The 18838-nt window shown below is 41.9% G+C and overlaps 1 protein-coding gene across 6 annotated transcripts in view; it reads right to left on the reverse strand.

Annotated features, from left to right (window-relative positions):
• Window positions 1-18838, reverse strand: part of RELCH (RAB11 binding and LisH domain, coiled-coil and HEAT repeat containing) — a 1006576-nt gene that overhangs the window by 376037 nt on the left and 611701 nt on the right. For all 6 annotated transcript variants that reach the window (XM_069219494.1, XM_069219496.1, XM_069219495.1 and 3 more), the window contains one exon: window positions 7483-7639. In XM_069219494.1, coding sequence (XP_069075595.1) covers window positions 7483-7639 — 157 coding nt within the window. The remainder of the gene's footprint in view (window positions 1-7482; window positions 7640-18838) is intronic.

The raw sequence follows: 18838 nt of genomic DNA on the forward strand, positions 1-18838 counted from the left end.
TACGTAACGTACTTCATACTTATAGTCCAACAATCTTATGGATAACCAGGCAATGCGTGGGGAGGCTTTGAATAATCCTTTTGTTGTAAGCACCTTGGTAAGCGGTTTGTGATCGCTACGCAAGATGACATTCATACCTCAAACAAATGATCTGAAGTGTTCCAAACCCCACACGCATGCAAGGGCCTCCCTTTCGATTACTGAGTATTTTGCTTCAGTGTTGGTGATAGAACGAGAAGTAAATGCAATTACGCATTCCTTACCATTCGTATCAATTTGTGTAAGGACAGCTCCTAAACCCTTATAACTGGTATCAGTTGTAATTATACATTGTAGATTAGGGTCAAAACCTTGTAAAGCAGGTGCGCTAATAATGTAATTTTTAATCAATTTGAATGCTGCTTCACACTCTTCACACCACTTAAATATGCACTTTCCTTTTAACAATTGTCTAATAGGAAACGTTTTGTGGGAAAAGTTATGCACGAACTTAGCATAATATTCCGCTAGACCTAAAAAAGCTCTAACTTCGTCCTTGTTAGTAGGAGCTGGTGAATTCTTAATGGCTTCAACAAGACTAGCTTTTGGTTCAACACCCCTGCCACTAATTTCGTGTCCCAAATAAGTGACGCTTTTCATGGCTATCTTACACTTGCTATGCTCAGCCGTAAGTCCATTATCTTCTAATACTTGAAGAACATTCTTGACTCTAGTGTCATGGTCATATTTCGAATCCCCCATAATTAAAATATCATCTTGGAAAAACAACACGTCCCACATTTTACTAAAAAGCTTATACATCAGCCTTTGAAACATAGCTGCTGCAGAAGCCAAACCAAATGGAACTCTAACAAATTGATAACATCCAAAGGGCGTAATAAATGCGGTTAATCTACGGCTATCAGGATGTAACTGAACTTAATGATATGCAGAAGTAAGGTCTATCGTGGTAAACCATTCCTTGCCTTTGGTTAGCGCTACGACCTCATTGATCTTTGGCAATGGAAATTGATCAACCAAAATATTCTTATTAGGGTCCCTTAGGTCTACACATAGCCTCAATTTGCCATTAGAACGTCTAGCTACCACCAGTGGGGAAATCCAATCAGATTACTCAATCTGTTCAATGATACCACTTTGTAGCAATTTGTCCAACTCGTTGGAAACCTCATTCCTGATGCTAAAAGGAATATTCCTTGCCTTATGAATAACAGGAATGGTGTCCTTTTTAAGTATTATCTTATGTTGGAATCTTTTTAACTTTCCCACAGTTCCTGAAAATACTAAAGGATACATGTCCTTCATGGTAGCATCGCACACACTATCTTCCTGAACCACCGATACGGGTTCTGAACCATTTGGATTTAAAACCATTCCTAGTGCACCTTGGTCCCACCAACCTAAAACTGATGGTCCTGATTTTGACACATACATCTTACATTCAGCTTTACGATCCTTAAATGCAAATGACAATTTTTTGTAGCCAAGAAGCTGGATTGTTTGCCCCGTAAAACTTTTGGGTGAGATATCATGTGTGTCCAAACCCCCACCAACAGTGCGTTTCAACTTTTTCAACCAAACTTGTTCATTAAAAATTGTTTAAGGTGACCCAGAATCAGCGGTAATCGTAATGGTAACACCCTCTATAGATATGTCACACTTTGGTCTTTTCTGTAGTCCATCTGGCGTTCCTGTTCCGGCATTCCTTATGTTAAGCACCCACATATTCTTGTCTTCACTGTCTGAGGAGGAAGCTGATTCAGTAGCATCCTCTAACAACTTTATTGCAGTGCCTTTCTTTTTCTTGCAAACCTTGATAAAATGGCCAACAGTACCACAACCAGAACATTTCTGATTGCGTGCTGGACAGCTTTTATCATTCGCATAATGGCCCAGTAATCCACATCTGAAACAAGTAACCTCTGCCTTAGAAGTGTCTCTTTTTGACTTCCTGTTCCTGTAAGAACTGGTCTTCCTCGAAAATCCATCTGGTGGACATTTCTTTGACTCTATAACTCTATTCACCAACTTATGTGACTCTCCTATCGAATCATCCACTTTAGAATTCCCCTGTAGGACAGCTTTTGCACATCTTCCAGTAAGTTCCGCTTTCTTGACCACTTCTATTACTTCAGCTACACAAGGGCGATTCCCCTTTAGTCCATAAGCAGTCCTGTATATTCTGGTTGGCAGCGTGCATAACTATCTGGTCCCTAATGAACTCGTCATGTAGGGTACAAAATCTACACGTTAAGGCTAAATTTTTTAAGGCTGAAACGTATTCCTCAATCGTTTCCTCTTTGTTTTGTTTCCTGTGAAAAAACTTATAGCGATCAATTCCCACACACACCGCTGGAGAATAGTACCTGTCTAAATCCTCTAATGCATGAAAAAAAACATCTCCTTGCTCTCTTTGTTTCTTTTCAATTCTGTTGTAAATCTTAAGACCGTGCGGCCCTAAACAATGCAATAAAATGTTCTTCTTTTTTTCTCCTGAAAAGTCGTTATCTTCATCGCATGCAGAAATGTAGTTTATAAAATACTCTCGCCATTCTTGCCATTTAATGGAAACATCACTACTACCAGGAATAAAAGGTTGAGGAGGTGGAAGATTCAAATTACCAGAAGCCATAAGTGCGTGCGAACAAGAAGGAAAAAAATATATATATATATTCCACAACTTCAAAAATATATAACGTCAATGTCTAAATATTCGAAATGAAGTGCAAGTTCACTTAAATTAATATTACTGCTTGGTTTATCCTTTAAACCTCAGGAAATATTTCCTGAGTTCCAAAAGTTATTTAGGCCGCATGAAGGTCAGCGGTCTAGTTGTTGAATAACAAGCTGAACGTTGCAAGGAGACGCCAGAAGATACGAGCACGTAGCGCGGAGCACAGCGCGAGCGTGTATAGTCAATGTTTCAGCACTTTAGGCTGGAAAAAAAAAACAGTAACTCACAGGCATCCGCTGGTCGAGTTGCGTGGGCACGTAGGAGTTCAGGATTGCAATGGTGAAGTTGAGGATCACAATCAGATGCAGACGGTGCTAACTCGTCGCCAATTTTGTCGTGTATGGTTCCGGCCGCAACAACAGGCGAACGAGAATGGTAGGATAACTTCTTAATTCTTCAAATAGGTTGAAGCTTACAAGTATATTTCAATAGTAAAAAGCCCCGGCCTCATACAGAGCCGCCGTCCCTTGTCCCATCTCCTCCTTCTCAACCGTCCCCGAATCTCTCACATTCATCTCCCAACATTCGCCCACAACATTCTACCATTCACCGGCTCGCGCTATCAGCGCAGGCCATTACATATCTAACATTCACCGGCTCGCGCTATCAGCGCGAGCCCTTACATTCACAATACAACACCTGCATAGAGGATCCAGAGGCTCCCTCTGACTGCAACTGCCTGGTAACAAAGGAACCCGACGCCTGGACCAAGCACTGCACCCGCAGCCCCCAGGACCAAGAGGAACCATCTACCAGGGCAGGAGTGACCAGTAGGCGGCCCTCATCCTAGCCCAGTCGGTGGCTGGCCCGAAAAGCCCCCGTGTGCTCTCCCTGCTTCGCCAGAGTGACCCCCGGGTCCCTCCATTGTTTTCAATACAAAACCCGACGCCTACTTTGCACACGGCACCCAGCCGTCCCTGTGCCACTGAGGATGTGTTTTGTGTGCTTGTCCCCCTTTCCCCCCGTGCTCTACAAACCCCCCGGTCTGCCCTGAGGACGCAGGTACTAACCTGCTAGCAGACTGGAACCAGAGCACCCCTGTTCTCCATAGACACCTATGTGTTTTGAGCTCTCCCTTGACCTCTGCACCTGATCGGCTCTGTGTTGCTGGTGTGGTGGTTTGGGGTTGCCTTGAACCCCCAACGGTGGGCTGCCTATGCCCCGGAGACTGATTGTGTAAGTGCTTTACTTACCTGAAAAAGTAACGAAAACTTACCTCCCCAAGAACTGTTCATTTTTGCAGTGTCCACTTTTAAAATAGCTTATTGCCATTTTAACCAAAACTGTGTGTACTACTGTTTTAAATCAAAGTTCTATACTTACCTGTGTGAAGTACCTTGCATTTACTTACCTCAAACTTGAATCTTGTGGTTCTATAAATAAATTAAGAAAATATATTTTTCTATATAAAAACATATTATCCTGGAGTTAAGTCTCTGAGTGTGTGTTCCTCATTTATTGCATGTGTGTGTACGACAAATGCTTAACACTACCCTCTGATAAGCCTACTGCTGGACCACACTACCACAAAATAGAGCATTAGTATTATCTAATTTTGACACTATCAACCTCTAAGGGGAACCCTTGGACTCTCTGCACACTATCTCTCACTTTGAAATAGTACCGTATTTATCGGCGTATAACACGCACCTCATTTTAAGAGGACATTTCAGAAAAAAAAACCTTAACATTATATCGGCGTATAACACGCACACATCATTTGCCCCCTATTTTCAGGGAGAAAAAGTGCGTGTTATACGCCGATAAATACGGTATATACAGCGCCATCTTCCAACAGCCGTTGTCAATCAAAGGCTGTTGCTGGGTTTGAGCTCATCATTCTGATTTAAACATAAGATACAGCCATGGGAACTGAGTAAATTTATATTAAAGAGCAGGGACCATGCTTTTGGCCACTCCTTTTGTGGAGATATTTGTAATAGCACTCCACTATCAGTTATACCACAATTTACTCAAATCAGTGGGGCATCAAGAATCACTCTTCAAGCCGTAGAAGAGTTTTATGAGCCACAGCAGACCCACACCTACATAACAAATGAACATGCAAGGAGACAGAGGATGAAGCCGTAAAGGAACTTACAAGCAGACAAATGGGAGGCAGCTACCTGCAAGATCAATTGAAACCTACCAACCTGGGGCTACTCACATACATAGCAGCAACAGATACACCAGCTGTCCATGTACATGCCTCACATCTACATCACAAAATTGGAGAGAACTCAGGAATTTCCCTCCCTGGTAAATTTATTTACCGAGGAGGGGGGTGTAGGCAACCGCCCCAAACTGATATACATTATGTACAAGACTTTAATGTATGACTATGATTCAGTTACCACCAACCACCAGTGAGTTCTGGCCCACAGATGGGGACATGTGGCCACTGGTGTTGAAAATATGTTAACTTTGAATGAATCCATATGTCCAGTGGAGTTCAGCACTCTGGTTGGGAACTTTTAAGTCACATAATGACAAATATGAACTCCAGGGAATGCACTACATACGTTTCTTGGGCATGAAGACATACCAGATATGCCACATTTGATAAAATCAGGAGATGGGATATTGTATCAATGATTCAATCATATACCCTGAGCAGGAGCTTTTAAGGGCTTGTTTGGATACTTTTATTAGTGATGTATCTCTATCAAGCACCCCTGATGATGTCACCCCGAGCAGTTAATGCAGCTCTCATCTTGGGTTGTTTCTACCTGATAATGGCTTTCAGAATAAGATGGACTGGGGGAAGAGTACAAAGAAATATCTTGGCCATTTCGTCTAGAGTATATTCACTTTGGAGCCAGTCACCTGCTAATAACAGAGATCTATTTGAGGCTTTTCTTGGTTGAGAACATGGTCACCAATAACCAGTTCATGATGTTCAGTGATGCACCTTACTAGATTTGTTCTCTCATTCTACAATCAATGCAAGTGGACTGCTCTGCTAGACATTCCTTTTTATACGCCAGTAGGAGAAGTCTTACTTCTGCAGTTAAATCATGTCTTCCTGCATCGTGAAGTGATGCATATTCATCCTACTGCTCACCACAAACAGGACTGAGCTTTAGCAGATACGAGTCCCAGTGGGACCACTATCGCTGGAGAGGCATTTGTCACTATTACCTCAAATCGTAGTGACTGAAGGAATAACATTTCTTTTACTATGTTCTTCCACAATTGGCATGACTGCAAGCTTTCGAAGCATCAGGTTGACTTGCTAGCTTTTAAGTTTTTTTTTTTTTTTTGCTGCTGCACAGGCGCATGTGTTCTTTGATTAACACACCAATGCTACTAGTGGTATCTGGAAGCTTTCAATTTTACAGTGGCTTAGAGGTAAGGATTCTTGATTGCTAACATTGTAACGAATGCTGGATCTTGCTCTGTTAGTCTATAATTATTAATCAGTCGAGGTACTGCAGCCTTTGACACAGGTGGCATTAACAACATGCAACTGTCAGCTCAAGGAGTCCTGGGACCAACAGCAATATATTTTGAAGGACTCCTTTGGTGTACCATCTCAAAAATAACACATCTAAATGAAGGAATTTCAAACAGGACGTCCACTTTTGTCAATGGCTATCTAGGAAGGACTGAACAGAGATGCATCTTATTTACTAACTGTGGATGAGAAGTCCAACTCATCCACTATATACCCAGTGATTGTCCCTCGATACGGACTAGTTTAAAATTGTGTGTCTTGATGGTGAAGTCCTAATTTCCTTAAGTAGACACTGAACCAGACTGTCCTACTTATTCAATGATTTAGGACATATGCTTCAACTTTGAGCTTGATGGCAATCATACTAATGTTTTAGGGTTTCCTGCACACTGGGGATTTCCTTGTAGAGACTTTCAGAATTTGCCATGAATAATGCAAATGAATTTCCTTGCACAGTTGTCGCAGTCTTCTGATGAGGACAAACATTTGCCTCGCAAAACAATAATTTGGAGGCAGCAACTTCTTAGGCTTTTGTGGGTTGGTAACTGCCAGATGATGGCAATAAAGAGGCCCTTCATTTTTTCCTACATGTGAAGTGAATCCTGATTTTTAAGTGCCCTTACACTGGGCACACCTGCACAGAGCAGCTGTCACAAATGCCTAGGTATAAAATTCACGCAGGTCCCTATGACTTTTGTTGCGAAAAACAAATATTTTCACATAAAATGGATGTGAATGAACAACAGCACCAACAAGGTCGAATTTAGAGAGCATATAATGAATCTGACCAATATTTGTCACCATAAGAAAAAAAGGGTAAGGCCAAGTTTTATGAATTCTAACTGCATGAAGTTGAAAAATAAGCAGTCTGTAAACCTCCAAAGTAGAGCTCTCTGGGACAAAGTGAAAGAGGCAACAAATAGTTCTCTCTTGAAGAGTGTGCTGTCTCCCCACTTTCTTTCATTTGGAAAAAAATCAATATGCTTTTCCCTCGATCTTATCAATTGAACAGCATAATTGGCCAGCTTTAAAAAGAAAGAAAAGGTGGATTTTAGGTAAGCAGTGATAAAGTAGTATCTCTGGATTTGGGGATCGTACAGGTAGGCTATTTGGAGTTCAGGAAAATCAGTGAAGATCCAATGTGAAATAACTCGCACAAATCATCAGTGCCAACATGACAGATTGAGATAACACTAACACAGTGAACATTAGTAATGAACCAAGTTCAGAACCATCGACAGGACATTGCAACGTCATAGGAAGAAACAAGAATGAAAAAATAAACACTCACAGCTGATTTACAACCCACAGCAAATTTTCCCAGCCTGTTGTCCCTTCATGTTCGAGTTGATGATCATAGAGCTGTAACAGCACTGCCAACTGTTCTCTACTCCCAATAATTGTGGCCACATCTTGAAGTGGTGAAATGGGTCGAGGAAATCTGGTCACTGAAATAAAAGTGACAAAGAATGAAAAACAAAGAATTCATGAAGTAATCCCTTGTTGGGGAGAAATTATGTCAACAGATCTGAAAACAAAGTTAAAAACGTCAAATGAAAAACATAGCTCTCACAAAAATGCCCAAAATGAGAGGGGATTGCAGAAAAGCTGCACAATACAATTATGCATGCGTGTCTACCCCCTCTGCAGATAGTTAAACATACATACATGATAAACAAATGCTCAGGTCTCACATTATGCAGTCAGAATAAGACAGGTAGTTTTTTGTTTATAAATCAAGTAAGTGCCATGTTGCACAACTTAAAATAAGAGCCACCTTGCCCAAATATTAAACAATTAATAACGGACGTGAACAATGCAATATGATTTAGATCTCCAAAACATCACTCCTTAGTAGCAGGGGTCTCTGTTCTAATAAATAAGTAACTTACCTTCGGTAATGCCTTATCTGTTAGAGGCTTTATCTAGCTGCAGATTCCTTACCTTAGAATATAATTTATAATAAAAAAAACATTTTTTACCAGTACACCTGTGTGCCAGTAGGAAGAGTCTTTTGGCTATGGTCAGCCACGCCAAATGTGATTTGCACAGTGCCTTTATAGGTGCCCCCCCCCTCCACCCTCCTGCCTGCTGAAGCCAGGTTCTTTTGGCAACTTTCCACACCAAAAGCACAGAGCCACAAAAAATGCTGACATAATGGTATCCAGTATTACGGCCCTCTAAAGGATGACCCTAAGAGCGGGAGGGTTGGTAAGCAATCTGTGGCTAGAAAGAGTCTCTCTATCAAATAAGGCGTTACAGAAAGTAATCAACTTCTTCATCTGATAGAGCCTTACTTTAGAATTGATACCCAAGCAATACCACTCTGGAGGTGGGCCTGCAAACAGACCAAAAAGTCCTGCAGGAACGAACTAGCAAAATGCCAGTCATGACGGACCTTATCATCCAATGAATAGTGCATGGTAAAAGCATGCAAGGATACAGACGTTGCTGCCTGACAAATGTCCAGGACAGGGACTCTGCAAACTAATACACTGGTCGCAGCCTTGGCACTAGTAGATGGTGCACACAAGCTCTCAAGGGGTTGCCTTGTGGGCAATGTGGGGCAGATTTTTTATGCAGAGCGCTATCCATCATTAGGTTTGTTCCTACACTGTCTTCCCTTTATTAGCTCAATAATAGCCTACAAAGAGTGGATTGTCCACTCAGAACTCTCTTGTGCAATCAATGTAGAGAGACAGCGCTCTTTTTGGGCCCACTCGGTAAAGTCTGTTGGATTTTTTTGAAGGATGAGGTGGACCAGAGAAGTTAGGCAAAGTGATGGTTTGGCCTACATTAAAGGGTCAAATCAACAAAAACCCTGAGATGGAAAAAGTCTGTCACATGGGAAACTGCCTTTCCTATGAGTCTTACACTAGCAGGGGCACTATGACAACATGGGGCCTGCATTTGTGGCAGTAACATGGTTGAGGGACTACAACGTTCATGAATATTACGGACACATATGCCATGATGACAAGTGCATGCATTCCGGAGGGTAGCTCCAACTGCCTGAAACATACAAGCACACACTCCATACGCTAAAAACAGATGTTGAGTCAGGTGGAGAATGTGATGCTGAGTGGGTGCTAACTGCATATAACCCTTGACAAAGCAAGTCAGACACTCCACACCTCTCGCACTGTCTCATGATGGAAACGACTAAGTGACTTCCTTCCTTTAAATTGATCTCTTGCTTTCTTCTCTTCTTTGTACCCCTATGCCACCCACATAAAATTGGGGACTTGGTGCTACTTCAAAAATAACATTGCTTCTTTTGTGACAAACGTGATATACTTGCAGTTTGTCACTACAGGGGCAAGCCCCCTTTCCCATGTTATAGGATTCCATAATAGGGTAAGTGTTCCATGCAACAAGAACTACGCATGTACAGAAGATGGGGCATCAGTTTCACCAAGCATGGTTTGCGGTCATGAAACAATTACACAGTTGGTGTGGCATAAGTAGCTCCAGACCACGAAACACTGTTTTAAAAAACAAATGTGAAGTGCATGTCTGCATGCAAATGAGAGTGATTTGTCAGCACTGTCTTGCAACATGGGTCACAAATGAGGGTGAAAACCTCAGTCAGGCACCATACACCGAGTTTAAAATAATGTAGATTATTTCACTATGACTAGAACAATCTGAATTGATGTTCTTAACATACATAGGAGTCAAGTGGGAATATGGCAGCTAGTAGGGGAGTAATCTCATCTTGCATGCTTTATTGGTTTGCACGTTGCTAATGTTACATAAGTAGTTCAGGAGCACTGTGAATGTCTTAATTAAAGCCCTAAACCATATAGGTCATCTGCTATAGAGATGAAACATCTCGACTAGCAATTAGAGTAGTAGGACTATAATTTCCTGAACACCTTTTTTCCATTAGAAATTTTAACCTTATCCAAACCACCACTAATAAAGGAATACCTTAGTTGGTTTGAGGGGATCTTATTATATCTTGAGGACCCCGGTTCACGTTATCTGAAGTGCTCCCTGAAAAATGGTCGAGTACAACCTGGCTTTTAGGGACCAGGATGAGTCCTGATGATGAAGCATGCCGCTATTCGAGTGGATAACGGTCTAACAAAAAGAACAAGCTTTTCTCTATAGGCAAGGTGACTTCTAGCAGACAAAATACCTTGTCAATTTACAGGCAGGGGATACTTTTTTGTGTTGTGTAAGTTTTACATGAAAGGGTGTCACAACCTTCAAAAGGAAGGACGCACAAGTCTTCATAGCCAGTTTTGTCTGGGTAGAAAGATGTTATAAAGAGGTTGTACAGAGCAGGTCTGCAGTTCGCTGAACCGTTCAGGCCAATGTTATGGTCACTAGAAGAACAAGTTACTTACCTTTTGGTAATGCCTTATCTGGTAGAGACTACCTCTAGCTGCAGATTCCTTACCTTTGAATTCTCCCCAGGTGTCAGACTGGATCCAGAAGAGTTTGAGAGCAGTATCCCAGTACATTGTGGCTCCTATATAGGCGCCACCCATGCACGCCAACATCAGTTTCTTTTCAGAAGTGCAGAGCCATGAAGAATACGGCCACTGGTGTGTCAAAACTAGGGCCCTCAAAGGGAAGTACCTGGCTCTAGAAATCTGTTCACAGAGCAGGCAGGATAGGTACAGAATCTGCAACTAGATATAGCCTCTACCAGATAAGGCATTACCAATGGTAAGTAACTTGTCCATCTGATAGGGACTACAAGCTGCAAATTCCTTACCTGTAACTAGTTACCCAAGCAGTACCATCTCCGGAGGTAGGTCTACAAACCAATATCAAACAAGAAAGAATGGACAAAGTTCCTGTCCCTACGGGCCTGACTGTACAGGCAGCAGTGTTTCTTAAACATGTGCAGAGATGCCTACATTGCTGCCTGGCAGATGTTCAGGACCGGGACTCTGCATGCTAACGTAGTGGTTACAGCTTTAGCTCTGGTGGAATGAGCTCAGAAGCCCTCAAGGGGTTGCTTTTATGCCAGTGCATAGCAGATCTTGATGCAGAGCACAACCCAACGAGAGATGTTTTGCTCCAGCACCGCTTGACCTCTCTTTGCACCTACATACCACCCGAAGAGTTGGTCGGCCATCCAGAACTCCTGGATATGATTACAGTAGAACACCAATGCTCTTTTCGAGTCCAGGTAGAGGAGTCTGTCCTCTTCCTTAGAAGGACAGGGGGTGGGCACAAAGTAGGCAAGGTGACTGATTGGCCTACATGAAAAGGCATGACCACTTTTGGCAGAAAATAGGCCCTAGTGTGAAGCACAACCGTCAGGATAAAGAAGTGAAGTGGATTAGCTGATAAGGCATGCAGCTCGCTCACTCTGCCACAGGGAAGGCTGTTTTCAAAGTGAAACGCCTCAGAGGACAGTTGTGAAGAGGCCCAAAAGGAGCACACATCAAAAAGGTTGGAACCAAATTAGAATCCCACTGGGGCATTATGAATCGGAAGGAGTAAATGAATAAATGCAGGATTTATAAGGCCCGTGGATACTCAAAATGAGTGTCCCGGCACTAAGCGGAATGTAAGGTAAGAATATATACAGAGAGACTAAAGTGAAAATTGCCAAGTTTTGAGTTTCTTTCTAAAAGATCTCTCATCTCAACTTCAATTTGATGCAGTTTAGCAGGAAGCCTATTCCAGGCTGGTGGGCACAGAAGGAAGAAGGGTCTGCCTCCTGCTTCTGCTAGCTGGAACCTTGGCCAAGTGGCCACGGGAAGAGTGCAAGATTCTCCAAAGAATATAATGATGTATCATGGATGACAGGTATTCCGTACCAGAGTGGTTCATTGCTCTTTATATAAGAACAAAGGTTTTGAACAATCAATGTGGGCCAATGTAGGCAGCTGAAGGTTCAGGACCTCAGATGCCCTCCACACCACCATTGCGAATGAGGCACCCTCCTCCATAGCGATGGTAGGGGAAAAGACAAGGCCAGTGTATGGGTGAGGTGTCCAAAACACTGGCATCGGCCAGTTTCTTGTACCATCTTTCGCCTCCATATTGTCACCCTCTCCAGGCCTGTCAAAAGAAAAAGGCACTAGTTCTGATTTGGAAGGCATGGTAATGGTAGGCGCCAGAGTCAGCTTCTGGTGAAGCCCATCTGGCTTCAGGTCAGAGTTGGGGATCAAGATGGGTCCTGCGCTGCTGCTGGGCATCAGTCATCTCAGAAGCAACAACTAAGCAGACACACAAATATGAGGTGCATAGCTTCATATAACTCCTTGAGTTAGGCGGGGACGCTTCAGCTCCGGGAAACTCTGTGAACCACAGAATCGACCCTGGAACAGGCTCCACCGTGGAGGAAGGCCTAGAGTGCAGACATTCCCACAAGAGGTCTAATGATTTGGACAACTGTGGAAAAGTGAAACAGTGTTTTGACTTCTTTTCTTTATGTGACTTACCAGATGACTGGGATCAAGACAACGGCAATTGGGAGCGGCTCTGAGAGCAGTCCCAGGACCTTCTCTGTGACAGGGATCGAGAGCGTCAAGGAGTTGTCAGGCAGCGAGGAGCTTGAGGGACTGTTCCCTCAGTACCATGGGAATCATGGTGTGGCAATCCTAGCAGAAGTTGTCATCCTGCTTCAAGCACCAGAGGCAAACCAGATTTTGGTCTGTGAAAGAGATCTGCCTGTGACAGGCACTACAAGGTTTGAAGCCTCTAGCACATCAGGAGTTGAAATCTAAAAAAAAAAAAATGCCTTGGCAAAAAGCTGAGAAAAAACATCAGTCAAAAAAAAGACTGGGGGTATATCTCTCTGGATCTGTACTGACTGGTGAAAAAAAAAAAAAAAAAATAATAATAAATTATGTCAGGGTGCAATAATGCCACCTACTGGCGTGCGCAGGGTTACTCCTTGAACATTTCGGGAGCTAGTCTGATGCCTGGGAAATATTCGAAGGTAAGGAACCGGCGCCTATAAGTCTCTATCAGACATAAATATTTTATTATTCTATGGCGATGATAGTTATAAGGTATCCCACAAATACAAGATACTTAACCTAATGGCAGATAGAAAGCTGCCTTTATGAAAGAGCATGGGAAAAAGAATTGGGGATAACCTCAGCCCTGGACCAAAAGGGAGCTAACAATTTTGCAGGTTCAGCTGGAGGTAGGGAGACACTTTTCAAAATTCTACATCGTTGGCACCCCACACCGGCATTACTGGTACTTAGGAGACATAACTTAGGTTGGAGAGACTATGTGCAAGGGGGTAAATTGACATAGATGTTGTGCTCATATCCTAGAATGCTCCTTTCTGGGGATAGGTTCTTTGAGGGATCAGGAAGGCCACCAACTCTAGGCTAGCAGAGTCTGGAAGTCATTTTACTAGGTGTGCTGCTTAATTGATTTACCCTTTCCATACATGGAAAGGGAAAATTATCTCCTACATGTTGCAGGTGGTACAACACTCCATCCAAGTAAGCTGATGTTACAGGAGCTATGTAGTAACAGAAACTGTGGATGGCCTAGGGATGGATAAACTAACAAAGAAGCTTAAACAATGGACCATACTGTTGGAATATCTGATTTGTGAACTGAAGGAGCAGACTTTCCCAAAGTGGACATAAGTCCTGAGTATCCTTGAGTAATTATTTTTCTGTGCATATGTAACCACTGTAAAAGGTAGGTGTTAGTTGCTATTACCTAGCTAAATTGTTCTTACTCTTGTCACAAATTAAAATTGTGACCTGCAGGTCACAGACAGGTTTCAGCACAAGTACTGAGTGAGTTAAGCCATCTTTCTAACCTTTGCCCTAGAAAATATGGATCAAACCTTTATGGGATTGCAACAGATGTAATTGTCACTCCAAGGACAGAACACAATAGTTATGTAGCCCTTACCTGGAAGTCATTGCCCCCACATGACCTTTACCATGCAGGTACATACCATGCTGGTGAGTATATACAATGTTTTTTACCTTTATAATGCATCCTTAACAAGGCTGTACTTCATTATTCATTTTTTTTAAACAAAATTATTTAATATGATTTTTTATTTAAAAAAAGTTAAGGTGTGGTAAGGAAATTGCAGAGTTTTATTTTCTCTTTTATGACCCTTTTCTGAGGCAATGAAGAGGGGTTGGTTGTTTTGATTAACACGAATACAGAGCATTTCTAAGGTATCACTTAGTTTTGGACAGCATGTACAACCTTAAGATGATTATATGCAGATTTAGCTTTATGCTATTCCGCCTCAGTAGTCAAAGCCCTTACCAGCATGACTTGATTTCTTTAAAAAACAATAAATATTTCTGGACTTCCACACTACTGTTGTCCCTGGTGAGGGGTACAGAAACTCCCCGAGTACAATAGAGCCCTCTAGCTTCACACGTGCATGAGAGTCGTCAATCTCAATATGTAGTGATGTGTCTTCTCCTGCCTGCTCCTGGGAATAAAATCGCCATGTGCACATCTATGTACTGTAATACGGAGTTGTAATCCTGTGGCGTATGATGTGGAAGGTTCTGAGCTGGCACTTTGTTTGCAGGCCTGGATAGCACTTTAACACTCTTAGAGCTGGGGCCAGCTACTTCTACCGGCAGTGCTGCCATGGTTAACCAGACCTGCAGCAGACCTTCTGGTGGCTTCTGCACAGGTTTTCACCTCTTGCCCTCAGGCGCCTGGGACTTGTTTTTAAACATTCATGGTGACCTTTCAACTGTCCTGCTTTGTGGAGCCTGAGACAATTACTATGGGAGAGAGTAACAGAAAAAATAGGTCTTCAAACCTTGGGCTTGCTTAAAAAACAAATCTTGAGCTTGTACACACATAGGAGGTTCCATAAATTGTCTGCCCTGATTCAATGATGAATTCAACGTGGGGAAAGTTGAGAAAATGTTTCTATGCTCGATTAAAACTGCCAAAACGGGGCTGACACGAGGGTAGCTGAAGGTAATATAGAGGACCTACATGTGAGAATGGTTCAGATGGAGAATACTTGGCAGAGTCTCCTGCAAAGACTCAGACACTGGGTTTAAGGAAAAGATGGCTAAAGAGACATTCAAGGGTGAAGCTTGTTCAAAACCTACACAATTCACAGTATATTGAATCTACAGAGGAGTTAATATTGGAGACTGATGACTCTGATCTTATTGACTCCTGTGGAATCCATCACTAAGAAAAAATGTTGCACAATTCGCCTGATTTGCAGAAAAGAAGTAAGAGACGTGCAGCTGATACACAACATCATTATCTAGGCATTAGGAAGCAGCCATGGAGGTTCCAAGATTGCCCGACTGTCGAGAATAGATGCAGTAGGCATTGATTCAGAAGAAGGGAGTGATATGGCAAAAAAATTCACCTTCTATTGTCTAAAATGAGACAGAAACATGACACTTTGGGATTAAGAGGGACTCCAATGTTAGAGAGCTTCAAGAATCTGCTGGCCTAGTGATAACGTTATAAGTGAAATAACTAGCGTGATTGGCAAGAATTTAAACTTCATTTGTTTTGGCAAGAAGAAGCCTCCAGAAACGTTCAGGAGTCCAGATTAGTTATTAAAGTAATTTCTGGTTCTCAAAGAGCTGAAATTTACATTTGTGCAGCACATTGGTTTTAGGGCTGTCATATGATATTGTCTCGGTGGTATACCACATCCCTCACCTAGGGAGAATGGGAAAGTGGATACAGTGGTCATGCATCGAGTTCAGATATCATTACTCTTATGTTGAGTTTCTTCCTGGGTTTCATCTCTCTGAAGAATAAAGCAGTAATTGTTGATGCTATTCCTCTTAATTAGAGAAGGAGGCAAAGTGTGGACCTCCCACTGGAGAGGTGAGAAAATTCCCTATGGGAAAACGATACGTGGTCCCTTTCCAATCAATAATACAAACTAATGGGTATCCTAATCCAATGCATTTGTTTGATGTCAGACGTTTACACATAATTTCCGTCTGCACTAGAAACACAATTGTTTCTTTTGTGATACCCTCACCCACTCTAGTAGTGGCATGCTTCATGATCAGGTCTCATCCTGGTCCCTAAAAACCAGAATGGGCTCGACCGTATTCCAGGGAGCACTTTTGATATTCAGTAGCAGCCAAATGACTTATCCAGAGAGCCAATATCAGAGCAAGGAATAACTACTGGCAGATCCTCCTGCTGGATAAAAACAAAAGACTGAAAATAACCAATCTGTGTAAACACACCCAGCCATGTTTCCAACAAGGTAAAGAAAATCATCTCTAAGAACTGGCAAATGTTAATATTCAATTAACTGAATGATTTGCTAACGTTTGATGGCATCAGACTAATGTACTGGGTGAGGATTAGTTTGTATTATTGATCTTGTTATTACCTTAGATCATAATTTTTTTGTTGTCACTAAATAATTTATTACTGCATGTTCCAAATAGCTCAATAATAAACAACAGATTAAGAGACAGCAAATATAATTGGGAACATGTATTGATAAACAAGGTATTACTCCAGATGCAGCCCTTCAAATGTGACAGCATTTCGGATAAGGATATAATATATTTGTTTAGCATTTTGCTGATCAGTATTACTCAGGCGCAAGCAAGGGCAAGGCACCAGAGGACCCTTCACCCACTTGCTCAAATAGGGAGAGTATGATATTTATGGTGTGCTGGCTAGTACATAGGACTTCTATTAGGAGGGTGATACTCGGAGACAGATAGACAAATTAAAGGAAATTGAAATAATAGGAGGGAGAACAAACTGGCAAGGTAAGAATAGAGAGTGGACTGGGGTGTCACGACAAAAAACGATTACAGTAAGGAGGCAAGGATTCAAAGAGTGAAGAACGAGAAAGAGAGAGAAAAATAATAAATCAAAGCTGATTTGCCTTGTCTGTGTCAGTGCAATGAAGCAGTGGTTCTCTGTTGCCACAGACACACATCATACATTGCCCCACTGTAGGGGACTGTCTCAGTCTTGTTCTTTTTAACTGAAGGGTGAACAGGTCTAAGAAACACATCAGCGGCTGAATGTATTTCCTGCAGTTTGCACCGTAAGAATCTCTCATTGTGCACAAGTGATTCAAATGCCACCATTAGAAAACTGTATGTTGCCTCCTGAGGCCGGGTTTTGAAGCACAGCACGGTCCCCAACCTTTCATTTGATCAAAGCCTCTACATTTCTCCAAGTATATAGGGGCCACTTCCTTTCAAAGTGTGGCATCAACATCTGACCACCACCCCCAAACATAATCTGGAATATTCGGACAAGGGCAAATCTCCTTGTTTACTCCACCCTCCCTGAAGATGTTTTCTCACAAGCAGCATCTCATGCAAAACAAGATGGCCATCATCATCTTCATTTCGGAGGGTTACAGAGTTTTGCCATCATAAACATTTCACTCAGAATTCTGCACCCAGTGGGTCACACAGCACTCACACTGGAGGCCAGATTATAAGGAACGTTTCAGGTTCTGCAGGACACCAATCTTCTTCACTGGGTAGGCAGGGGAGCTAGCAAATGAAGTCTCTAATACACAGCCCCGAGAGACTCCACAATGTCAGATCCTCATCTCAGGTGTTAGGTAACATTTCTCAATAGCTCATTGCAGCTCTTCAGACAGTTCAGTGTTTGACAGTGCAGCATATTAAGAAAATTCTGAAGTGGCCTTTCAACCAAAGAGGTTTGTTGGGCTGGTACCTGGTAAATACTAACACATCGCATTTCATAGTACACCTCTATATTTCACAGAACAATACCTATGGTAGAAAATTGCAAGCCACAAATATCCTCTTGACCCAAACAATACAGGTTAAATCTGTGAGCTCCTCAAGTCATACAAATCAGAGTCCAGTGGCCATGACTGCAGCACTGCTTACTGGCTCACGAAACTATCTCCAATATCAAATTAATGAATTAAATAACCTGCAAGTGTTTCAGCTGCAAATGTGTACAATAGACATAAGAAAATAAAGCTCTACATGGCGTGCGGTAGCCTTGAAATGGGATGATGAAAGGATGATATGGACATCAAATGATTACACTGAAAGCTGATCAAATAAAGGTACAAAATAAAGCTGGTATAACATGTTCCTTTTTGTGCAGAAGAAATGCATGAGTGGAACCACCTCAACCAGTCCTTTCTCTCCGTCAGGAACTATTTCTCATTTACCCAAACTAGTATGAGAAATGGACACAATAATTTGCACGGAATTTTGTACCACTGTTCAAAAGGCTTTCAGTATTTTAATTAAAGTTAGCCATACCCAATTTAATTTTCTTGGTCTCTAGGATGAAGTTGCACTACCACTGTTACAACCTTTTATCATCTAATCGATGATGTCCAATAGGTCACTTCTGGGTTACACTTAAATAACCACACGATCAATGTGTGCCCTATCGTTTTTCCCAGTTTGTTACTTATTATGACCCATGTTAGTATAACATGTATATGTATTTTACCTAATGTTTTATCTTCTGCTTTGAACTTAGAGAGGACAGCTCATATGATCCTAGCTCGTTTCGGTGACTTTCTTAATCTTAATTAAGCAGAAATCATGCCACAGACTGTTGCATTCTGCTAGTATTCAAACTGTTTGCATAGACAGCTTAAATATTTCATCCGGTGCCAACAATGATTTGTGCATTAATCTTAAAGAACACTGATTAAAATGCGATTAGAATGCATCAAAAGACAAAAATCTATCTCTCTT

This window comes from Pleurodeles waltl, chromosome 2_2 (assembly GCF_031143425.1).
Source record: "Pleurodeles waltl isolate 20211129_DDA chromosome 2_2, aPleWal1.hap1.20221129, whole genome shotgun sequence".
Classification (NCBI taxonomy): Eukaryota; Metazoa; Chordata; class Amphibia; order Caudata; family Salamandridae; genus Pleurodeles; species Pleurodeles waltl.